General features: G+C 43.3%; 1 protein-coding gene across 1 annotated transcript in view; it reads right to left on the bottom strand.

Annotated features, from left to right (window-relative positions):
* TBC1D1 (TBC1 domain family member 1) overlaps positions 1 to 25,953 on the bottom strand; it is a 226,762-nt gene that overhangs the window by 197,118 nt on the left and 3,691 nt on the right. The window contains exon 2 of the mRNA XM_080796164.1: positions 19,603 to 20,110. Coding sequence (XP_080652290.1) covers positions 19,603 to 20,019 — 417 coding nt within the window. The 5' untranslated portion in view covers positions 20,020 to 20,110. The remainder of the gene's footprint in view (positions 1 to 19,602; positions 20,111 to 25,953) is intronic.

The raw sequence follows: 25,953 nt of genomic DNA, 5'->3' as shown, positions 1-25,953 counted from the left end.
GATTTGATGGGCAGCCAATCAATGAAACAGACACACCTGCACAGTTGGAAATGGAGGATGAAGATACAATTGATGTGTTCCAGCAGCAGACAGGAGATGTCTACTAAAAAGGGAACCTGCTACTTTACTCCAGAACTCTGTTCCTCCAGACCAAGAAGACATTCTCAATTAGAAAGCCGCAATTTGGTTCCACCACATCCTGACTACTACAGTATAGTTTTCTCTATTCTTTCATTTTCCCCTTCCCCATTCCTTTATTGTACATAAAGTAACTGTGTATGTGCACAAGCATATTGCATTTTTTTTTTAACTAAATGGCCAATGGTATGTTTTGATCGACATCAAATGGAGATGGGATGGGGGAAAATACTGCTTCTGTGAAAATACCCCCTCTCTCCATTAGTGGCATGCTCAGTCAGCTCTTATCTTTATATTCCAGTAAGTTATTTTGCTCTCACTGTTTAACAAAAAAAAAAGAACAACATAAAAATCCTTGCATACCTTGTTCGATTGGAGAATTTTAATGTTTTTCATTTATCATTGTAAAACCAAGGACAATTTTATAACTTTTTTGTACGTAGCTGTTACATGTAGGGCAATCTGTCTTTAAGTAGGGATAAATTACTCTAAAAGAAATGAATCCTAGATAGTTTTCCCTTCAAGTCAAGCGTCTTGTTGTTTAAATAAACTTCTTGTTTAAAATGAAAAAAAAAAAAAAAAGAATAGTTGCTCCTCAGGCAAAAAAGAACAAATGTCCAACAGTAGGGGACATGAGTGGGAACAAAGTAGCGGAGGCTTAGGTCATTAACACACATGAGGCTGGAGGGTCTGTGCTTTGGTTTTCTCGTCCACCAACAAATAGCATATGGGTGAGTCAGAGTGATTTAAATCTGCAGGATCTTAGCTGGCTATGGGCCAAAGCTCCTTCTGCACTGAGTTCTAACACGGTTGCCTGAACCACACTGTTGTCCCTACCCTGTACTGAGAATCATGCAATGAAAATCAGGATTGGCTTCTAGTGCTAGGACTCTCCAAAGAGTGGTGACATGTGACATAAGACACCAAGTCTCTCTGAACCTCAGTTTCCTAATTATCAAAAGGGGGATTGAATTATAAGGCATCTAGGACATCTGAGCCTCCACCCTAAATAATTAGGGTTTTTTAAAAAAAGATTTATTTGAGAGAGAGAGAGTATGTGTGCATGCAGTGGGGAGAGGCAGAAGGAGAGAGAATCTTAAGCAGACCTCATGCTCAGTAAGGAGCCCAAAGTAGGGTTCGATCTCACGACCCTGAGATCATGACCTGAGCCATAAACCAAGAGTCAGACACTTAATCGACTGCACCGCCCAGGTGCCCCTGTAAATTAGTTTTTATATCAACTCAAAGGGTGGGTGAGCATATGAAATACATTGATGTATATGAAAGCATTTTGTAGATTAGAGTCATGCAAATTTATTATGATCATTATTTTTACAGTCAAAAGGTAGGGGGGTGGTAAAAAGCAAAAACAAAATGGCCTTGAGTAGAGGTAAAAATAGGAAAGGGAAGAAAAAGTAGATCAGAATGAAAATTTTATATATCTGTGTGTGTGTGTGTGTGTGTGTGTGTGTGTGTATGCATACACATTTTTTTTCCTGGATTCGGTTAGAAGTCACAACAGCATCTCAATGTCTTTGATGTCCATCCACTCTTCAATGATACCTGGCATTCACTTCCTCCTACTTCACTGAAACAAAGGTGCCCGTTCAGGGTTCTCCCCTGGGGCCACGTCTAGGAAACATCTGCCAGCTATTATCTATACAAACTTTATTACTTCCCTTGACATTGTTATCCTTGCCCTCATTCTTGAAAATCCCTACTGTCTTGGCTCTCAGGACACTGCCGTCTCATGCGTCTCCTCCTATCTCTGTATTCCCTTTTGGTCTCCTCTTCCCTCACCCACCTCCTAAAATACTCATATTCCTGGGGGGTTCCTTTCTCAACGTGGCTGCTGTCAACCACTCTCATAGTTTTGACTATCATGTGTAGACTCCACTCAACTGAGCTTCAGCCCATGGCATGTCCCTCAAACAACTCCATTACCCCACAAGCCCCAAATGGAAGTCATCAACTCCTTTTCCCTTATTATGATCTTCCCCCTTATTCAGCCAGCCACCTACTCAGAAACCTACTCACACATCCTCCCTCCTCTTTCTGGCCACCCCCACGTCACACTTTCCATGGTTCTATTCCTTGTATCCTCACCTGATTCAGCTTACCCATCATCTCCTCCAAGACAGCTTCCTCGACGCCCCAGGTGGAGGACAGCTCATCTAGTGGTCCAACTGATCCCCATTACGTCTCACCAGACTATACTAAAGCATTCATTTGGGACTGTCCTCTAAGCCTCCTCCCAACCTTCACAGCCCCTGGACTCTGAGTCCCTCAAGGGCCTGGGCAATTTGGCCTAGCACTGTGTCGGGCACGTAGTACATGTTTAGTTAATGTTTACTGAATGAAAACAATCTTCACCCGCTGTAGTGAAGTTAATAAGAACGTTCTCCTTGTGATGAAAGTAATTTGTCAACCTTTAAGAGTCAGTATAGATAATTGAATGTAATCCCTCAGCACTGACAGAGACAAAAAGGAGGTTGACATATCTAAACTATGAAACAGATGATACAGCACATTCTGAATCTACATTAGAGTATTTATTTCCAGAAATATGCACATGCATTTTTTTAACCAGTGATCACATTATGAGTCTTAAATAGGAGTGGATGTTCTTTTCCAGTATCGTTAACTGCATAGAAACTGTCTGATCAAATTAAAATCTATGACCTTAAAATTCTTTGGTCTATTTCTTCTTTTGAACCTTTTATCTCCAAGATGCACATTTCTCATTAAAAGAAAAAAAAAAGGTACGTGCATGGCGGGGGATAAGTCTTCAAGCCTCCAGACAGGAATCATTTTTGTTCACATCTTTTTCTCCTTGTTTTGATATTTTGTTACAAGTAAAATATCAACTAAAACCTTAAAGGAAAAGTTATTCAACAACTATGTTGAATTATACTAATTAACATTTTTAAAATGTTATATATGCAAGAACATAATAAGAAATTTTAAAATAGTATATGTGTATACTTACAAAAATAAAAGCATCCTTTGTAATTAGTTGACAGATAAAGTGTACATTTGTATATCTCGGTTTTGGATACTGATCAAAAATTGTAGGCTAGCCTTACAAAGAAAATGCCAGAAACACTCCATGACGACATTGGTTCAGTCACTATTTAAAACATGAAAGCCAAGAACAAAAAATAGAAAATCTTATTTAGTGTAATTTTATTTGCTTCATAAAGCACAAGTGGTATATACTGCTTTATCTTCTCTTTGTTGTAAAAATCAGTGGTAGTGACCTCTTTTATTATAAGTAGTCCTGAGAAAATCCATAATATCATGGAAGGAGAAAGGCAGGAACAGAATTTAGAAGTCCAAGCATTATAAATCAACCTTTGAGAATGGAAATCGCCTGGATGTGACATTTATTCACTCGCCTGTCCAACTTGTCTCCGGTTGTTTTTCAAAGCTCCGAATCTCATCGAGGCATGCCACCGTAATTAAAATGTAATCTCTGGTTTGAAATTTAACATCGTGGAAGTAGCACAGGGCAACTGTGGGCTCCAAGTCATGTCTGCTGCTAAGGGGATTGTCAAAATATTTTTTAGTCTTTTTTTTTTTTTTGTGGGAGGCAGCATTATTTCTGTTGATCTCTATGAATTAACTATTTCTGTGCAGAAGGAGACACAAGGAGACAGCTACACCAGATCTTTGTTGCAGGAAAAAACCATCATGAAGAGAGAAAAGTTGGGAAAATTGGAATGACCAGTTGTGAGGACTGGTTACAAGAGGGTATCTCCGTATAGAGACCAGATAAGCAGCAGAGGTCATTCTGTCATTTGAGAGATTAAAAAACTGGATCAAAATCTCCCCTTATGGGGACAGAGAAGGTCAGCATCTGTCCCAAATTCTCCAGGGATTCTCGAGAGGCCACAGCAAATCCTAGTCCCTCTGCTCCAGTTTCCAGATCCTGTATCAACAACCAGCTCTCTTTCCTGTCCTGCCTGCTATCACTATTGTTTGTTTGTTTGCGAGAGAGCCGGTGAGCACAGCGGGAGGCGCAGAAGGAGAGGGAGAGAAAGAATCCCTAAGCAGACCCTCTGCTGAGTATGGAGCCCCGTGCAGGGCTCGATCCCAGGACCCTGAGATCATGACCTGAGCCAAAGGCAGGCAACTGAGCCAGCCCCGCACCCCCGCCTCCTATCACTCTTATTACTCATCATTTCCCTGTTCACTGTGTGCAGACAGACTACATGGCCCCTTTTCTTTGATTTCCCCAAATGGCACTCACATGACCTCTTCTGGGCTGTAGGCTAGAATAGCTATCTGGGGTTATCAGCGAGCGGAGGCCATGGCGAGAGAGGAGTGAGATATTTTACTGCAACATAATACACCACCGTAGCTAACTAAAAACTAATATCTGACCTCCTGTTCTTAGAAAACCTTGGCCATTCCCCCAATTCTGCCTATGAGAATAGGAATTTCACTCTGGCTTCTGCTTCCCATACTCAACATTGAGACCTGACTTTCTCCAAACTCTTTGTGGTTCTTTTCTTGTCTTGCCTTTTTTAAAAATTTCATTTTATTTATTTTTTGTTGTTCTTGTGTACCTTTTCTTCCAGCATTATTGAGCTATGATTGACATTTAGCACTGTGTGAGTGTAAGGTGTTGATTTGACACACCTATGTATCACAAAATGATTACCACCACCGCTAAGCACGGCACCCCATCAGCTAACACCTCCATCTCATAAGATAATTAGCATTTCTTTCTGGGAGTGAGAACATTTAAGTTCTACTCTGTTAGAAACTTTCAAGTACATAATATGGTATTATTAACTACAATCACCATTTTGTACCTTAGATCCATAAAGCTTATTTTCCTTATAACTGGAAGTTAAGGGGCGCATGGGTGGCTCAGGTGGTTAAGCGCCCGACTCTTGATTTCAGCTCAGGTCATGATCTCAGGGTCGTGAGACTGAGTCCTGCAAAGGGCTCTGTGCTAGGTGTGGATCCTGCTTAAAATTCTCTCTCCCCCCTCCCTCTACCACCCTCCGCTCCCTCCCTCTCTCTCTCCCCCTAAAAAAAATAGATATATTTAAAAAACAACTGGAAGTTTATATTCCTTGACCAACATCTCCCCATTTCCTCCACCTCCAGCCCCTGGTAGCCACCATTCTATTCTGTTTCTATGATTTCAGCTTTTTTAATATTCTATAGATAAGTGAGATCATGGTATTTGTCTTTCTCTGTCTGACTTATTTCACTTAGCATCATGCGCTCAAGGTCCATCCATGTTGTTTCAAACAGCAGAATTTCCTTCTTTTTCATGGCTGCATAGTACTTCATTGTGTATATAGCACCACTTCTTCATTCATTTACCCATCGATGGAGACCTAGGCTGCCTCCATCCCTTGGCTATTGTGAATAACATTGCAATGAACATGGAAGGGCAGACATCTCTTTGACTGTGGTTTTTACTTCCTTTGTATATACACCCAGAAGGGGAATAGTGGGACCTTATGCTAATTCTAGTTTTTATTTGGTGGTGAACTTCCATACTGTCTTCACAGTGGCTGCACCAATGTACGTTCCCACCAACAGTGCACAAGGGTTCCCTTTTCTCCACATCCTCGCTGACACTTGCTATCTCTTGTTTTTTTGAAGATAACTATTCTATTGGGTATAGAGGTGACGTCGTGGTTCTGATTTCTTAGCCCCGATTATGAGCAGTGTTGAGTACTTTCTCATGGACCTGTCGGCCATCTGTATGACTTCTTTGGAAAAATGTCTTTTCAGTTCCTCTGCCCATTTTTCAATTCAATTGGTTTTTTGCTGTTGAGTTGTATGAGTTCATTATATATTCTAGATATTCATCCCTTATCAGATATGTGATTTCCAAACACCTTCTCCTACTCCATAGGTTTTCATTTTTTGTTGTGCAGGAGCTTTTGAGTTTAATGTGGTCCCAATGGCTTATTTTCGCTTTTGTTGCTCCCAAATCTTGTTTGTGTCTTATGCTAAGCAGATTAGACGTCTCTGAGTCACTTGCAGCCCATCCTGGCTATGTTCTCTTTTCATAATGAGAATGGCTCATCCAAGCTAAACAAAGATGACGCTATCACCCAGGAACAGTTCTGCCACAGTTATGATCAGCCCCTCCTTTCTCCCTGCTGCACCCAACTGTGCAATCACCCAAAAAATGAACCTGTACTACCACAAGAAAGATCTACGATATAGCTATAGTCACCACTATACCTGTGTGTTTATTTCTATTATATATATGGAGAGAGAGAGCACAGAGTTTAGAAAAAATGGCAGAAATAAATATAGAAATTAATTCCATATAGAAACATTTGCTTATATAACAAAATAATTATATCTACAAGAATGGACACCAATTTGTTGGGTTCTCTCTAGGAGGGGGGATTCAGAGGCAACTTTAAATTGAACACGTGTGTACTAATTTTTTTTACATTCAACATTAATGCCGCTATAATCAGAAAAACTATTTAATTTGGGAGACAAAAGACTGGGGCGCCTGGGTGGCTCAGTAGGTTAAGCCTCTGCCCTCGGCTCAGGTCGTGACCTCGGAGTCCTGGGATCAAACCCGGCGTCGGGCTCTCTGCTTAGTGGGGAGCCTGCTTCCCCCTCTCTCTCCGCCTGCCTCTCTGCCTACTTCTGATCTCTCTCTCTCAATGTGTCAAATACATAAATAAAATCTTTAAAAAAAAAAAAAAAGGAAGACAAAAGACCGATGCAAAAAAAAAAAAAAGGGCTCAACTTCCTGCTAAAAGGATTTAACTTACACACAAGAGTTTCTCAATAATAGACTGCTCAATATTCATGAAATCTCTCCCACAGTAGTCCCCAGTAAATGCCAAAAAAAATTTGAGTTCATAAAAGCAAGGAAGAGACCTGTACAGATTTCAAAGAGTTCAGAACCAATGAATGTCATGTTATGAACAAAGACCAAGGGGAAGAATCTCAGGAGGGATGGGGAGAGACGGATGGTATCTAAGAACAAAAATCCCAACTGAACAAGAGAAATCTGTCCTGATGAGGAAGGAAAGGCAAAACAGGAAAATAAATGCATATGGCTGCACGTGGGCCTTCCAGATGAGATTGGATTAAAAAAAAAAAAAATCAAAAACAGAAAGGAGAAGCGCATCTCCAAGAATGACCACAGAAAGGTAACATTCACCCATTCATTCATTCATGAAGTCCCCGCTACGTGTCAGGCCCTTCCTGGGTGCCCAGGTCTGGTCATGAACAAGAAAGCCAAGAGCCCTGTTCTCTTGGAATTTAAGCAGGTGTGACGATGGTAAACAAGGAAGCATAGCAACGAACAAGATAATTTCAGATACTGGTAAGTATTATGAAGACATTAAAACCAGACAGAGTGATAATAATTGGTGTGGAGGTTCTTTTGACAGGGTGGCCAGAGGATAAGGTTTAAAGCAACTCCAAAATGGTCTAAGGAAGGAGCAGTCTTCCAGGCAGAGAGAACAAATGCACAGTCCCCATGTGAAGAACGAGGCTGTCACGTTTTAGGAATATAAACGCCAGGGAGGCTGGGGTCCAGACAGCCCTGCAAGGGTGTGAAAAACAAGGTCCGCATGGTAGGTCCTAGGATCAGGGGTTTTAGTTCCTATTCGGGGGAGAGTTACAAGAGAGGTTTTAGGCAGGGAAGTGCCATGAATATATAGGTTTTCTAAAAATGCCTCCAGGTTCTCTCTAGATGATTGGCTGGTGGAGAGGAGAAGCAAGGATGGCAACAGGGAGAACAATTAGGAAGTATTATAGCAGCCCAGATGAGAGATGACACAGCCTCAGGCTCAGGGTTTGCAACAGAATCAGAGAAGAGCCAGATCTGGACCGGGCGCTGAATAATCTGAATGAGAATGTGAAGAAAAGAGAGAAATCAAAGACAATGCCAAGATTTCAGCCAGACCAACCCTCCTCGCCACTTCAGAGCTGCCCAAGACCGGAGAAGGTTCGTGGGGAGTGAATTCAGGGGGTCTTTTTCAACCAGGTTGAGTTTCAGATGCCCTAGTAACAGCCAAGTAGACAAGTCCAGTTGGATCCTGGAGAGACCAGTCTGGAACTCACCAGCGAGTTCGAAAGAATGGATTCGCTTTGGGGTGTCGCCATCAAACAGGTGGTATTTACTTATTTTATTTTTATTTTTAAAGATTTATTTATTTATTTGACAGAGATCACAAGGAGGCAGAGAGGCGATCTACGTAGTCTTTTTTTTTTTTTAAGATTTTATTTATTTATTTGACAGACAGAGATCACAAGTAGGCAGAGAGGCAGGCAGAGAGAGAGGGGGAAGCAGGCTCCCCGCTGAGCAGAGAGCCTGATGTGTGGCTCGATCCCAGGACCCCGAGATCATGACCTGAGCCGAAGGCAGAGGCTTAACCCACTGAGCCACCCAGGCGCCCCTAAACAGGTGGTATTTAATACTATGAGACCGGGTGAGCTCATCTGGAGAGAGTGTCGAGAAGAGAAATGTAGAAGACTGGGTCTCGGGGGACATGAAATTCAGAATTGAGAAGAAGAAGAACAAACAAAAGGGTCTGGGTGGAAACCACTACTGAAGTAAAAGAGGAAATAGGAGGGTATGGTTCTTCAAAAGCCAAGAGGGGACAGTGTTTCAAGACAGAAGAAACACTGTCCTGCCAACTGTGCCAAAAGCTACTGAGAAATTGGATGAGAGAAGCCAAGAAGGGATCACCAGAGCTCACAAGTTGGAAGCAGCGATCAGGACAGAAGGCCACTTGGTAAGTCGAGGAGAAAATGGGTGCATAAACGTGAAGATAATCACCAGGACTACTCTTAAAAAGTAGAGCAAGAAATTGGGCCAGTGACTGGAGGGAGCTAGGAATGGGATTTGGGCTCAGTGGAGCGTTTGTTTAAGATGGGAGATGCCAGGATAAATATTTTTAGAAGACCAAGCAGAACTAGATTAGCAATTTTACTTCTGTGTTCTTTTTCACATCATTCCTGAGGAACCAGGTAGGTCAGCGTCAATAGGACGGCAAATCAGAATAAGACTTTCTCTTTCATGAGAGACCAGCAAAGTGTTAAATTAAACCACTAATTTATCTAGAAGGGAAAGAGTTTGAAGATATCAACTTGGTTGATATCTTGGTTGATATGAGAATAAGCTATTTCACATCATACTGATGGATGAAGATACTCCTATCTTTCTATTTATTTATGTAACCACTACCCAATGTGGGGTTTGAACTCACAACCCTGAGATCGACGGTTGCATGCTAGGCCGACTGAGTCAGCCAGGCACAGAGGGTCAACACACTTCTTGAGCTTTCACACTCACTATTGCAGTAGGTTCCCAGCTGGTCTGCCTCATCTGCCTCTCATTCCTCTACTTTGTCCTCCACTCCAAAATCTAAATATAAGCCCGGTTATTTCACTTGCCCTGATCAATGCCTCTAAGTAACAACCTTCTTAAGAATATCCAACCCCCGGGGCGCCTGGGTGGCTCCGTGGGTTAAAGCCTCTGCCTTTGGCTCAGGTCATGATCCCAGAGTTCTGGGATGGAGCCCCGGGATCTAGCCTCGGGCTCTCTGCTCAGCGGGAAGCCTGCTTTCCACCCCCAACCCCCTCCACCTGCCTCTCTGCCTACTTGTGATCTCTCTCTGTCAAATAAATAAATAAAATGTTTTTTAAAAAATATATATATCCAACCCCCTTGGTAAGGCTTACAAAGCCCTATAAAACCTGTCCCCATCCTTCCTCCCAGTCTCATCTCAGACCATGCAATTTGCAAAACTCTAACACAGCAGTCCCAGCCACCGTGGGCACCTCTGCATTCCCTTGTCCTGCAATGGCTTGGCACACCCTCTTTCCTCCACCTAGAATGCCCATTCAATCTCCACCCAACTCACTGGCCTAGAAAATGCCTAGTGGGTCTTTACTTTTTTTTTTTTTTTTTTTAAAGATTTTATGTATTCATTTGACAGACAGAGATCACAAATAGGCAGAGAGGCAGGCAGAGAGAAAGAAGGGAAGCAGGCTCCCTGATGAGCAGAGAGCCCGATGCGGGGCTCAGGGTCCTGGGATCGTGACCTGAGCCGAAGGCAGAGGCTTTAACCCACTGAGCCACCCAGACGCCCCCTTAGTGGGTCTTTAATACCCATTCAAATATCCCACATCAAATACATTTACTCAGGGTCCTTTCGGAAGATAGAGCTATGACACACAGCTAGACATTCCAGGCAACAACTTCGCTTCAACGTGAAATAGATTTGGGAGCGGGTCAATTGTCTGAAACCATAGGGGAAGCTTGTCAGGTGATTCACTCCTTCTAAGTGGGAAGTGTACAAACAGGAGGAAGATGACTTGTCGGGTGAAATCTCCTTGGGACACAATCCCTCCACATCCATTGTTCAAGACAGTTCCCTATCAGTGCTAGGAAGGGCCAAAAATCTGTCTCTCTGCAAGTTTCTACCGTTCCTACTTTGCCCTCCAGAGCAACTCGTGGTGTGTCTATTTCTTTTTGTACGAACATGGCAGCTTTTCAAACAACTGCAGGCATTACACTGGGCCTCCTCCCATTCTCCCCAATTTTCTCTTCTATAACTTACAGATGTTGCTAACTCCTGGCAGTACAGCATTCAGAACATGAAAACATCATCATACCTCTTGAGGGGGCAATCTTATCTCACTTGATTTTGTACCAGAACACCCAGCCAAGTACACGACATACTGGTAACCTTCCAACACATGCACTGATGTTGAATCTGCAACATTTCAAATACCTACCTCACTAGAGCGCAAGAAACCATGACTTCTGACACACTGCCCAGAACCAAGGCAGCTAGGAAAGTGTTTCTGCAGGATCAGCTGTCGTGAAGTCAAATGCGAACGCTCAGTCAGACACAGAGTCCAACATCGGGGATCACACCACTCAAGGCCACCTCTTCTCCTGGTCCTACATCAGCTCCTCCCCCAAGCCCTACCTGCCATCCAGCTCCGTTTGAGGTTCTCAGGGCCAGGCCTCTCTGCACTTGGCCTGCTCTGGTTGTTGGTTCAGGCTCACAGGACACCCTTAGTGGGGCACATCCCTAAGCATCCAAAGGGTGGAAATGTACTTACAAAAAAAAAAAAGAGAGAGAGGCGCCTGGGTGGCTCAGTTGGTTAAGCATCTGACTTCAGCTCTAGTCACGAGCTCAGGGTCCTGGGATCCAGCTCCCAGCTCAGTGGGGAGTCTGCTTATCCCCCTCCCTCTGCCTCTGTCCCTGCCCCTGCTTGCGCTCTGTCTCTCTCTCAAATAAATAAAAAATCTTTAAAAAAGAGAGAGAGAGAAAGTAGAAAGAAGAGATTTGTCTCTTCCAGTATATTCCAAACTAGCGGCTCACAGGGTTCTTGTCTATCTCAGTACAAATCTAGAGTTAAAAATAGGATGTAGCTTTTTGTTTGTTTGTTGTAAGGTTTCATTCATTTATTTGACAGAGAGATAGGAGAGCACAAGTAAGCAGAGCGGCAGGCAGAGGGAGAGGAGAGGGGGAAGCAGGCTCTCCAATGAGCAGGGAGCCCGACGTGGGGCTCGATCCCAGGACTCTGAGATCATGACCTGAGCCAAAGGCAGGCGCTTAATCAGCTGAGCCACCCAGGCACCCTAGGTTGTAGTTTTGAATGTGATCTTTTCAGAAGAACTTTGAGCAAAATTCTATCATTAACAAATAGAAGGCAGCAAAGAAAAGTGGGAAGCCTGGAGTCACTCTGGGATGAATGCTCAGATTATTTCTGGAAATACTTCCTGGATAGCTAGTCTAGCCCAGTGCTGACTAGTGGAGAGGGTACAAGCTACATATGTAATTTTAAATTTTCTAGGAGGCTTATCAAAGAAAGTAAAATAAGCAGGTAAAATTAATTCTAGTGTTATATTTTATTTAACTCAATATATCCAAAATACTATCATTTCAACTGTAACCAATATAGAAAGTTATTGAAATGTTTTAAGTTCTTTTTTTTTCTTCAAATGAAGTTTTTGCAATTTACTGTGTTTTGACACTTACAGCACATTTCAACTCAGACTAGCTACATCACAAGTGCTCATCTCTCATCGGGCTACTGATTATTCCACTGGATGGTAAAGGTCTGGGCTATAAATAAATCCTTTTAAGATGCAAGTCAACTTTGGGCTCAAGATACTTGTAAGCTCTATTCTTAGGAACAGACTTATATTAAAAAATAATTACATTGGGTGAAAAATGCAAAGCTATACAAAGTGGTATGTATTGAAAAACAAGGTCTTTTAAAAAATTAAGGGTCTCTCACAAGGTGGGTGCTTCCTGCAGCCCTCAGACTCATCTTTCAAAGTCAAAAATAAATTATGCAATCAATCCCGTGTCTCTAACCCAAACCCTCCAACAAATACTTCGGAGTTCATGCAGTCCGGGACGTTCTTTTTATAGATGAGAAAGAATCCCTGCCAACCTTTGCACCCAGCAACTGACTTCTGTCTAGCGGGACAGACGGTCAAGTGTTGATTAGCTGACACGGATACGCTGTTCCCGGCAACCGTGCACTGAGTCATTGCTGCCGAGTGGGACCCCGAATGAAACCTTACATAATAAACCAGAAGGGATCAAAGAGGCGCGGCAGGAATGGAACACAGATCAAAAGTCCTCCACAATATATACAACAAAACCTTTTCAGAACCATCCCTTGAGGAACAAAAAGAGACTAACGTCTGAAGTTTAGAAATTATGAAAGCCAAATGCAGAAGGGCAACCGATAAGAACATCTGAAAAGTAATCCTATATTCCTCAGAATCATCACCCTTAGGAACAAAACGCTCCAGCTCAGTGTTGTAATTTCCATCTTCGCTCTAGCAAAGAAAGAAAGTAATGAGCCGGCAAATGCACCAGCCAAGCTAGAGACGCGATGGGAGCCAGACTACTGAAAATCCTGAAATAAGCAGTACACAGTTGGGACTAAAAGAAAACCCCATGCAGATGGGGGGTTAGGAAGACAAATCGGTAATGGGTAAAATGCAACCCAAACAAAGCTGCAATCAAAAATCAAATTCCATGGGTGCCTGGGTGACTCAGTGGGTTAAGCTCCTGCCTTCTGCTCAGGTCATGATCTCAGGGTCCTGGGATCAAGCCCCCGCATTGGGCTCTCTGCTTGGCAGGGAGCCTGCCCCGCCCCCACTGCCTGCCTCTCTCCCTACTTGTGATCTCTCTCTCTCTCTCTCTCTTTCTGTCAAATAAATAAAGAAAATCTTAAAAAAAAAATTTAAAAAAATCAAACTCCAAAAAAATTTAAATTAAATCATTAAACTCAGCTAAAGCAAACTCTGGCTTTTTTGATAGAGATTTGAAGTCTTAGTTCTGCTAATCGCGAGAAAACAAAATAAGACCACCTCTTCATTGAATATGTAAAGTAACCTAATCCAGAAAGCCTGGGTGAGGGAGCTCAAAAATCCAGGGGGTTACTGAGAAAGCCCAGGTCCTCAGAGAATACACTGGTTCTTCACTGGAAATCTTAAAGGGAAATACTTATTGCTCTGAACTTAAATCTACACATAGTTAAGCCCTCTTCAATTTCGTGGTAGGGGAGCCCCCGGGGTTCAGTTTCAGGTACGTGTCACGTTCAAGAAATGCAGTTTAGATGCCAAAAATCATGGAGAAGGAAACCCATTCCCTCAAAGGACATTGACGGCCTCTCAAGTACATCTTCCTCAGCAGCATTTAATAAAGTCCTCATCTATACGCAGACGTCTTTCTAGAAGTCTCCTTCCGCTACAAGTTCATGCAGTTACTCTACCCCTGACCCCGAGCTCCTTTCCCACACTTTCCCCCTCCTCCTCCTCATCCCGGGAAGGGTTTAGCACGTTATTATGGAGATCAACGTAGCCTCTCTCCCAGTAAGAAAGGACACTTCCTCTTTGGAAGAGTGAAGAATAAGACTAGCAAGACGGATGTTAAGGAGGGCACGTGAGGTAATGAGCACTAGGTATTATTAGATAAGACTGATGAACCACTGAGCTCTACCTCTGAAACCAATGATACACGATACGTTAATTAATCGGATTTAAATTTTAAAAAAGAAATTTTTAAAAAGCTAAAACAACAACAGAAAAAGATGCATTATGTGTACTTCGAAGCTTTGCTAGTCTGCTAGCAACACTGATATATGACAGTTTTTACTTTTTTGCCTCTCAGTTTTTTCTACAAATAGAAGTTATTACTTTGGGGAAAAATTATCATCAATACGGATGGGTGAAATTATACCAGGAACAGTAATGACAAGTATGGGGCAACTGAGTAGCTCAGTGGGTTAAAGCCTCTGCCTTCAGCTCAAGTCCTGGGATGGAGCCCCACACCCAGCCCTCTGCTCAGCGGGGAGTCTGCTTCCCTTCCTCTCTCTCTGCCTGCCTCTCTGCCTGCTTGTGATCTCTGTCTGCCAAATAAATAAGTAAAATCTTTAAAAAAATAATGACAAATATAACTGTCTTTTTAAGAAAGTAGTTTAAAATTTTTACTGTGAATTATTATATTCATCTAAGTATTATATTTATGCTTTTTCTCAGTTAAAATGTTGAATTTGTCTTAGAGTCTTAACAAAGGATAGTAGAAAGTCATTCTCTTCTATATAGAGTGTCCATTATCAGAGGTTTTATATCTTTTCAGCATAACTGGTTGTTTTTTATGTTGACTTTATCATGTCCTCGGCTGTCAAAGAAAAGTTTTTCTTGTGAATGTGCTGTTGCCTTCAACTCATGTTGTCCTCTAGGTTTATCTCAAAATCTTTTCTGGTCCCTTTGGTTACATAGGCAACAGAATAGTGTTTTTCTCTCAGTCATGGTCAGTATTAATCCAGTTACAAATCTTCGAATACCCCTGATTTTTTACTTTCAAGCTTAGAAAATATAAACTTCTAAAATTTAAAACATTTTTAAATACAACATTTAAATTTAGAAAATATAACATAGAAATTTCACAATATTAAAAAAAAAAAAAGATTCTAGCAAATACCAGATTCTCTGATGGAGAAGACGAAAGCCCACGAGCACTCTTACATTAATGACATCTGTCCCATCACAATTATGAAACACCCATGCTGTGCCCAGGCTGGACACAGCATCCAGAAGATCAGAATCTGAAGAGAGTCAAAAACAGTGTTTGAAAAGCGAAGACATGATCCAAGCAGAAAAGGAAGATCACTTAAAAAACAACGGGCGCTTAGTAAAACTGCTCTCATGTACCCAATCTGACTTACTCTGGGGTCCTCCACTGTCCCCTCCCATCACCTGCTCACCAACCTACACTGCTCCATTTGTTACCATCTCAATAATGCCGACACTCCCCTCTCAAAATCCGTTCTTTCTTCCTATTGACACAAAACAGCAACAGACAACGTCAGAAGCCCCAGAACTTACACTGCCTGCAACTCAGTGATTGGAAACTCCCTTTCAAGGAAGCGGAGTTTTTCTCTCCGTGAATAAAGAAAATTATAGAAATAGAAATATTCTTACGAATGATCTCAAGTAAAACTCAAGTGAGTGAAATGTCTGACGTTCTTCTGAGTACGGATTTTCATAGAAGAGACAAAGTTGAAGCACTGGAGGAAGAAAGACCTAGACTCATTTTCAAGGGCTGAGTCTGGGCAGAACGCCTGGTTTCTTTGTGATGTGAGGAGGAAAGGTCTAGTCGGGGTCACTCTCACGCAACCATCTGTTTTCCAGAATGGAAGTCTTCACTTCCTACCATGGACCCAAACTCAAAACTATACTTCAACCCAGAACCTTATCCCACTGAGTTCGGATGTGTCCTGAGGGATGTTCTTGGATGTTATGAGAAAAATGTAATCTTTGGCCCAATAAATTTGGGGATTTCATGGATGAGTGTCCAACTCAAGAGTGAAATAGAAGACAGCTTCTCTAAAACCGTGGTTCTCAGAGTGTGAACTATGTAGCTCTGTGAACCAATATCTTCCAAATAACCTATGCATGATGTTACACAGTCATAAGTGCTTAAAAGATTCATTAAAATGCACGATAAACCAACAGGTTTTAATATAACAAAGTGCGAGAGTGCATTGATACGGTTCCAGATTTCACATTGCAACAAGCCTTTAAGCAACTCCCACTTGTCGAGTTTTGGTATAGTATAAAGAAAAATACCCACAATTTTCTAAAAAGGCCATACAGTGCTTCTCCATTTTCCTACCACATATCTGCGTGAGGACAAGTTTTCTTCATACGCTCAACCGAAGCAGCATACCACAACAGAATGAATGGAGAGGCAGCGGAGAATCTGGTTGTTGTCTATTAATCCAGATAATAAGAGATGTGAAACAAACAAACAAACCAAGAAGTAAAACTATGTCACTCTTATCATTAAATATTTTGGGGAAAATATATAGCTATTTTTCACAAAAATATTCTTTTTTTAAAAGATTTTATTTATTTATTTGACAGAAAGAGATCACAAGTAGGTAGAGAGGCACCAGAGAAAGAGAGGAAAGCAGGCTCCCCACTGAGCAGAGAGCCCGATGTGGGGCTCGATCCCAGGACCCCGAGATCATGACCTGAGCCGAAGGCAGAGGCTTAACCCACTGAGCCACCCAGGTGCCCCCAGAAAAATACTGTTGATGCTCACACATAAGAGGCGTATTCCTTTTGTTTTTTTAACAAATTAAGAAATTAGTTCCTTCACAATTTGTTTCACTTTCTGATGCAGTGATTATTAATAAATATAACCCACATGCATGCTCTTCAGGATCCTCTATAATTTTTAAGACTGAAAAGGGTCCTTCACGTCAAAAAAGGTGGAGATTGCTTTTCGACTGTGGAAGCTTTTCTCTGTGGAACACCTCGAGTGTATTCCATGCAACACACTATGGGAAACACGGTCTCATCTCACGCTCTAAAAATTATTCCTTTATATGCCTCTTCTCCCTAGACGTTCTTCAGCAAGTCAATTTACATGCTATCGGAGGGTTTCCTCTCAAGTAGTAGCTCCGTGTTCATAAGCCTGGCAGTAAATGCGTACATCTCCTCTGGCAAGCATGGCTGAAAGCGACCTCATTTATTCAGGAGAGGCCTTAATCTAGAGAATGATTCAACTGAGCGAATGTTTCCAATAATCCCTTGAAATGATGACGGAGGTTAACGTGCTCCGTCAGCAGATGATCCTCTCCCGTGGGATGCGGTGCCAGGGACGTCCCAAGAACATCAAAGCTGTCACGCCTGATGGAGAATGGGGCCCAGTTTGGTGTACCATTCAGTCTCCAACCAACCCAAATCTCTGATTGAGGTAACTGTGCTACAAATACCTCTCTTACACGAGGAGCAGGCTGACAGCAATGTATTACTCTGAGCCCTGGCAATCTGTGCTTGGAAAAACTGTACGCCAGCCAAAAATAACTCAGGACCTAATTCCTACCTCTCCCATGGCTTTTCAGAACGTAGAGTAAGGCCAGTTGTCTACTTTCAGCAAGACAGGGAGCTCCAGTTACAGAATTTAGTTATAAATCTCTTCTTCCTGTCAGGTGTCTGAATGACCGGCCAGGAGCCTGTTCTCAGATGGCTGTAAAAAATTCTGGGAAAGAGTCAAAAAGTGGAAAGTGCTGGACAAGTATCTCACGCAAAGACTCTCCCCAAGGAAATTCAGTCCTTATATAGATCGGGTGGGCCTGGAGTACAGGCTGTTCCGTCCTTTCATTTACATTCTGGAATTTGCCCAAATAATAAGAACCATTAAGTTTATTTATGCACTTTTTAAAGTATCTAGTTTCTGAAAAAAATGTTGCTGAAGGATGACCAGGATCTTGGGAGTTGAAGACACTCATCTTAGCCTCCTTTTTCCTGTTACCTTAGAGATGAAGTGAAATTAGCATATAACCTGCTTTCAGTAAAACTCTCTTTAATGAAAATTTTTTATGGCCATTAACTGCTTACTAAGGTGCTGTTCTAGCTCATTTGGTCCCCCTGGCAACATTGAGATAGACACGATAATTATCCCCATTTTACGGATGAAACACTAGGGCTCAGAGTTGCCTGAGGCGACCCAGTTTATAAGTGGCAGACTGGACTGGAATTGAAGCCCTCAGAACCTCTGTACTGGGTTGCTGTCCCATCTATTTGAGGTGCATGGATGACAACATTAAGTGATCTATGACTAAGGAGATACCGAATTCTGTGGATAAAATAGTGATTGTAAGCTTCAAATTAGCTTTTATTGAAGAAAACCCTCCGTACAGCCAGTGTGTTCGGCTCCGTTCTCTGTCTTCCGGTCATGACCTGGACATGGACCATGTGATATTGAGCTATCGTTGCTTCTGTCTTCCTTCTAGCCTGCACTGAGACCCTCTTGGTTGACACCTGGAGCAGCACTCGCTGAATGAAGGAATCAAAGAGCCACTTTTGCTTAAAAGTGAATCTCGAAGAGTCTACTTGGTCACCAAGAACATGAATTTCCCAATGAAGTTCTTGCACCGTGGAGGGGATGCACAGCAAACAAACAAACAAAAAACCAAAACCAAAACCAAACAAAACAGTGGGGTACAGGCTGAAAAACATTAGCCTTTCTATTTCTATTTACTGACATTTACCACATGATTGACACTGGCCGCCTCACTCCATGGGCCTGGCAGACAGCCACAGAGGGATGCTAGGCCTGGCAGGGGCATTCCTCAGCTCCTGGGGTTGGTCAGCCGAGGAGGCTCTATCAAAATGCAGTTTATATGGGCCCAACGGAGATTGTAGCCGTGCGGATTATGTTTTCAATTTGATCTCAACTGAGCCTCACAAAATGGACAAGCGACTTTCAACGAGTTCTGCACCGAACCACAAAACAAGGTAAAAACAACGCAAGCACCAATACCCAGGAAAGTCATAGAGCCGATGATACCTTTTCCGTTTCCCATATGATACGTTTCTCAGCCACGTCATAAGCTATAACGATAACGACTTAATCAGATCCAACATAAAGTTGGCATCCACACACGCAAAACCTCCATGTATCAAACCTTGGATTCAAACCCGTTGTTCTTATCAACAGTCTTTGCTCAAGTGACCATGATACCTCAGGAAATTGGCTAATAGTATTCGGATATAGCTTCTAAATACATACATATTTTTTTAACGGGGTCAAAGATGTGGAGCTCACTGATCTAGGTAACATTCTGCCACCCAAACCACAATCTGCAAAGAAGCAGCATCAGCACCTCCCTGGTATCTTGTTAGAAATGCAGTCTTAGGGTCCATCCCAGACCTCCTGGACCCACATCTGTATTTTCACAAGATCTCCAGCTGATTCGTGTGCACCTTTCTGTGGGAAAAGCACTGCTTTAGAACACACACCCTAAATGATCTGAACCCTCACCAGTGAAATAATCTATGTATGACCGCAGCGTTCTCTTATTCATTCCAGGATCCGCAAAGTCAACGCCCCGACCCCCACGCGAGGAAAGCCGTCCCGCTCCACCTCCATGGTTCTCGTCCCCACTTCCACTTACTTTTGTTTGATCGTCAGCTTTGAACACGTAGCAGATACTCTGCTGACTGGCTGCATGGTCCTTAATCAGACAAGCAAAGTAACTTGGATCGTGACTGTTGTGGATCAGTTTGTGAACGTGCTGGGGCTTACACTCGAAGATGCTGGAACAGATCAGTGGATCCCACTGTTGGCTTTTCCCCGGCTCGGGTTCACACCTCAGTCCAGAGGGGGACACACAAAGCCGGACTTCTCTGGCACCGGGCTCCTTTTTGGAGGACTGGCCACTGAGCCTCCGCACCTCCGCCACCACCCAGGGCAGCATTGGCATGGTGGTCAGCGGATGTACAGGCAAGGAGCCCACCAGCCGCAGGCTGAAGTCCACCGAGGCCTCGGTAGGAAACGGATGCTTCCTCGCTGTGAATGTGATTGGCTCCATCTTGGGAAAGATCTGGAAACTCAGCAAAACGTTGCCACTGTTTTCTGTTTGAGAACGAGCAATCTATTTTATGTGCTTCTGGGGCAGAATCCTGGGGGAGAAAAACAAAGACATTAGAATTTAATGAAATCACAGCAATAGCTACTTTCGAAGAGTTATTATTCCTGAAGAACTAAAAAGCCTGAAACCCAAACATGGGGAAACAAACAGATCTTAGTTCAAACAAGGTGTTTGGCCTAGAAAGAGCCTTCTTGAAATTGTGCTTCTTTATACGAATGCTGTAACTGTCGCGCTCACTACAGGTTACAAAGATCCCACCAGGAAACTCCTGTGAAACGTTTGTATGCCTCGATGATCCAGCCAAAACAAGCAGGACAGAAAACAATATCGTCCTGCTCAGATCCCTTTAAACCCTGTTGTATTAACACATAGTTCAAGGAATTTTTTTTTTTTTTAAGTAATCTCTACACCCAGTGTGGGGCTCGAACTCATGACCCCTCGATCAAGAGTTGCATGCTCTGTGGACTGAGCCTGCCAGATATCCCTCAAGGACTTTTTTTTTTTTTTTCAAGATAATCAAATTCAGTAGTGGTGATTCTCCCCCCACAAGTAATCTTGAGAGAAAAAAAGAGTGGCTATCTATCCATTATCAGAGTCCACTGAACCAGACCAGTTTTCAACAACTGACCTTTTCAATTATGATGCTACTTAAGTTTTAAAAGCCTCTCCCTGACTTAGTCCAGAGGTGCTGAACAGGAATTCAAATTTCATTAACATGTAATTGGTGCCAGTTATGTCCCACAGATCGCCATAAATACAGTTTCATGTAACTCATGTATTATCAGCCATTGTGCCCACACTGCCGCTCATCAGTAGAAAATGCTGCTTCCGGTGGCCCCAAACTCTCTTACCTCCCCACCCCCCCCCATGGGTGACTTTCAACAACCACCTCTGATATAGCCTAACGCCTTCCTGTTCCACTGGACACAAAAGCCTTCTGGGCAGAACTGACTTGTCTATAGGATCTCAAACCTCGTCCTTCCTCATTGGCTCATCCTTCCCTCCCTGAGCACCTTGCCACGGCATCTGTCTGACTCAACATTGTGTCCCCAGAGCCTGCCAGTTGTCTGACTCACAATAGAGGCTCAATAATATTGTAAACTAAGGAATAAAGTCTCTCCCATCTGAGGGGGGGATAAAAAAAAGACATTTTCCTTTGACCTCAACCCTCCCGAGCCCCAAGTCTTCCTTCCCCACACAACTTCCTTCCACACTTACTGGCTCACTACCCAGTGCCCATGGACAATCTCGACTGTGACCGGATGCACAGCCTGTGCACTGAACCTGCGCCCATTAAGGTCATCTGCATCTTCGGGCTGTGAAACCCAAGGGGGGCTTTTTGGTCCTTAACTGCCTTGTCCTTTCTGATGAATTTCTCAAGGGTGACCCCTCCTTCCTGCCTGAAACTCTTCTGCGTCTCCTCTTACCTCCTTTTTGCTTCTTTCAGGTTCTTTGATGGCTTTTGGCCCCTGTTTCACTCCATCCCTTGTCCTTACTCCACTTGCTTTCTTTGGAGAGTCTCACCTAATGGCTTGCGTGTCCACAACCACATTCAGACGTTCCTGCTGCTGCTAGCACTCCGGGCACACCGCAAGTGTGACCTCACTGCACCCTCATCCCCAACCCTAGCCTCGGGTACAGACTACTAGCATTGCCATCATTGGGCTGGGTCACGGAGGCCTGGAGAGCTTCATCTGCGTGTCACAGGGGGGCGTGGGAGAGTCAGCTCCTGATTCTCCACCCATCCTCCTGAGGGCTGCACAAGAATGACATCTACCACACAGACCCTGATGATTCCCACGTGAATGTCTCCCCTTGAACCTCTTTGCTGAGATCCAGATCAGGGCAGACCATTCGGTATTTCTATCTGGATAGCCTAGAGGCACCTCAGCTTCAATCAGTCATTTTTAAAGATTTATTTATTTATTTTAGAGAGAGACCTTGCGTGTCCGCATGCAAGCACGGGGAGGGGCTCAGGGAGAGAGAGAGAAGCAGACGCCCCAGTGGGCCTGCAGCCCCATGCAGGGCTCGATCCCACAACCCCAAGATCATGACCTGAGCTGGAATCAAGAGTCGGATGCTTAACCCACTGAACCACCCAATTTAGTTATTTTAAAACTAACTCAGTCTCATCTCCCCAGTTCCCAGAACTTCTCTTGCTGCCCATGAACTCCATCTCTATAAATAGCATCACTATTCTACTGGCCAAGGCAAAGGCCAAGAGATCACTGCTACAGACTGAACGGTGAACTCCTAATCCCCAATGTGATAGTGTTTGCAGGTCAGGCCTTTGGGAGGTGACTGGGTCATGAGACTGAAGCCCTTATGAATGGGATTAGCGCCCTCAAAAGAGACCCGGGGTGCTCCCTTGCCCCCTTCCATCATGTGAGGAAATAAGAGGCAAGACGGCTGTGTATGAACCGGGAATATATTCAATATTCACATTCTAAACATTTTCTGAAATAGAACTGAAGTCTCTTCCTTTAACTCTATATTTTTCTATGTAATATAGATGCATAAATGATAAGAGTGTATTTTTATAATAGGATTTGAACACAGTTCAGAGCCACTTTTTAATTTTAAATGTTCAAAAATTCAGAAATAAGCTCACACTTTCGAGCTCCAACAGAGTTTGTGGAAATGTATTCCCTGTCTCTTCTCCTCTAAGGGACAACCTCTCTTGATGATAAAAACAGACTTGAAGTTCACATAACCCCATAAATAATGGTCTCTCTCTCTTCTTTTTTCTCTCTCTCACCTGGTGAGAGTGGCATTAAATATCTTGCTCGGCTTCCACTCCTGTAACTGAATCTGCTTCAAGTCCTAACCGTTGACAGCCGCTAATCCCAAGACATGCTAAAAGAAGGACTAGAATTATTACAAAGGGGAGACCTGAGATCTACCAATTAGTGTAGATGGGGCAATTATTAATATGGTGGCAACAATATACGGGATTGTTTTCAGTCTTCTTGTAAGGCAATATATACATAGTGCAAAAAAAACTATACCATTTAGAATTTCAAACATTTAGTGAATAGTCATCAAATTAGTTCTGCCATGTCATTGACAAAATTATCTAAATGCCTACAGTTTTCATTTCTGAACCAGCCGTGGCACATTCTCAGTTTCTCTGTAAAAAGTAGACTGGTCCGTAACACTGTTGGTAAACTCTCAAATAATAAGTTCTACCCCAGGGGGCGTCTGGCTGGCTCGGTCAGAAGAGCATGTAACTCTTGATCTCAGGGTCATGAGTTCAGGCCTCACGTTGGGTGGAGAGATTACTTAAATAAGTAAAAATTAAAGAAAAAGTAAGTTCTACCCCCAAACATAGCCATAATTATTTATCAATAATTCAGATTCTGCTGATGTAAGATTCATGGTATCTTAGACTAGGTGAGTAACTGTCTGTACTACTTTTCAATAAAAAGTTCTGTGAAATAGAAGATCTATTCAAATAATACTAATACATCATTAGATTATTTTTAAAGCCATCTCAGTCCACATGATCAGCATGCAACCTCTGACCATCCTTCCCAGGTAGAACCACCAACTCTAAGAGAGCTCTCGGGTCTCATACACTGAGTAAGAGATACTGCAATCCAGGGGCGCCTGGGTGACTCAGTGGGTTAAGCCTCTGCCTTCCTCTCGGGTCATGGTCTCAGGGTCCTGGGATCCAGCCCCGCATTAGGCTCTCTGCTCAGCAGGGATCCTGCTTCCCCATCTCTTTCTCTGCCTGCCGCTCTGCCTGCTTGTGATCTCTCTGTCAAATAAATAAATAAAATCTTAAAAAAAAAAAAAAGGAAAGAAAGAAAGAAATACTGTGATCTGTTACTCCGAGTGAACTTCAAACTATGTTTTTGTTGGTAGATTCATCTGTGTACAAGCTCTGTCCCTCACACAGACCATCTGTATGCTACACAATTCCTACCTACCACAGTCCATAAACATGGTAGGCATCGCAAACACAAAGATGCTTTTATGAGAACAGTTGCAATCGTCTTGTTAGTGAGTCCTTCTATATCAAACATCCCTAAAGGCATGCACTTAGAATTATAAAATCCGTAAGTCAGAAATGTCCTTTTCAGCTCTTTAGAAATTTCCCTTATATTTGAGGGATGCCTGGCTGGCTCAGGACTTAAGGATCTATCTTCAGCTCAGGTCATGATCCCCAGGCTCTGGGATCCAGCCCAGCATCGGGCTCCCTGCTCAGCAGGGAGCCTGCTTCTCCCTCTCCCTCTGCTGCTCCCCCAGCTTGTGCTCTCTCTCTCTGTCGGGTAAATAAATAAATTTTTAAAAAAAATTTTTCCCTTATATTTGACATGAGGAAATGTGGTTCTGCAGAAGTTAGTGCCTTGTCCAAGCTGGATGACAGAATTAGGACAGTCCGATTCCTGACTGCCATCCAAGTGCAGCAGAGAATCTCAGTTTCCTGATGAAAACACTTTCAAGGGTGAAGCTGAGAAAGCGAGTCACTGAACTTCTCCAAATCTCAAGCTCATTCTTATAAGAGAATGGAACAAGATCATCCTCAAGTTGTCTTCAACCTCTCAAATCGGGAAAATCTAATTTTCATAATGTATAATACCAAATGTCCCCGACATTATGTGGGGATAGAAAGCTGCTCCCATCTTCCTGTCAAGAATACAAATACGGGGGAGGTACCAGAAGAAAGAATGGAGTTTATTGATCAGGAAGTGAGAGAAGAGATGGTAGGAGTTAGCAAGCCGCCATTGGAATACCCCTCTCTTCCCAGCCCCCTCTCCGTGCCACCCCAGCCAACCATGGGGAATGGGAGAGGGACTTCCCAGAAGCTAGCAATAAACACCACAGCCACAGCACATCCAGCCCTCACCTTCTCAGAGCGCTGGTGGGAGGAGAGGAGGGAATAAAAGAGGGACAGACAGGAGAGGTATTGAAGCTTCTAGCTCCAAGCCAGTTTAGGAACCAGCCAAGACTGATTAGCTGCCCGGGACGCCCCCTACCCAGGATGGGCAGACACTCCCCGGAGAGCTAATCACCTCCCCCTGCAAATCAGTGGCTTCGTTTTTCTGCTTTTTATCCCAGATAGAAAGGGCATGCTGCTGAACAGAATTATTCTTCCACCTAAATACTCTTCGTCTCCTGTGGTAAGATCACCTGGGGAAAGGCTACACGATGTGTCCCAGAATCTCACCCAGTCAGAGCAGTGGGCTGCTACCTAAGAATTGCCCACAGGCTCAGAAGATCCTCCGGACACTACCTTATTTCACGCACAGCCATCACGCGGAGCTCCTGGAGCCCGTGGATCTAACCTCTGCATCATCCAGGACACTCCAGCCCCAGCAAGCACCTCTCTAATTTGACACATAAAGTAATGATGTTTGGAACGACTTCCCTCCTACATAAATCAGGGCCAGTGTAAGCCTGGTCCCCTAGGATGCCGTGGCCACTTCCTCTATGCTCTTCCACCTAATGGCCCAGGATAAAGGGGTTGGGGGGAGCCCTTGCAGGCCCTCAGGGGTGTCTATCCCTCCCTCTGGCATGGCTGCCTTGCTATCCTCCTGAAAGTAATAATAATAACTGTGAACACAGACAAAATAGCACTTACTGCGTGACTGTTAACTGAGCTCTTACAACAACGCTGGACAATAAAGACTATTATTATCATATCTAAATAAGGACTCCAAAAGATTTTTGCCATCATCAGCTCTAACTTTCAGATAAGAAATGAGGAAGGAGGTGCTGGCACAGAGAGGACAGGTCACTCTCCCAAGGTCATCCTAGCAGCAGATGGCAGAACCGGGTTTTGAACCCAGGGCCTTCCCCTCCAGGCTTCGTGTTTGCTCTTAACCACTTTGTTAGGGGAATATTTATTGACCAACCACCTCTCTTGGA

Source organism: Martes martes, assembly GCF_963455335.1.
Source record: "Martes martes genome assembly, chromosome: 2".
NCBI lineage: Eukaryota > Metazoa > Chordata > Mammalia > Carnivora > Mustelidae > Martes > Martes martes.
This window is presented reverse-complemented; position numbering and strand designations above follow the sequence as displayed.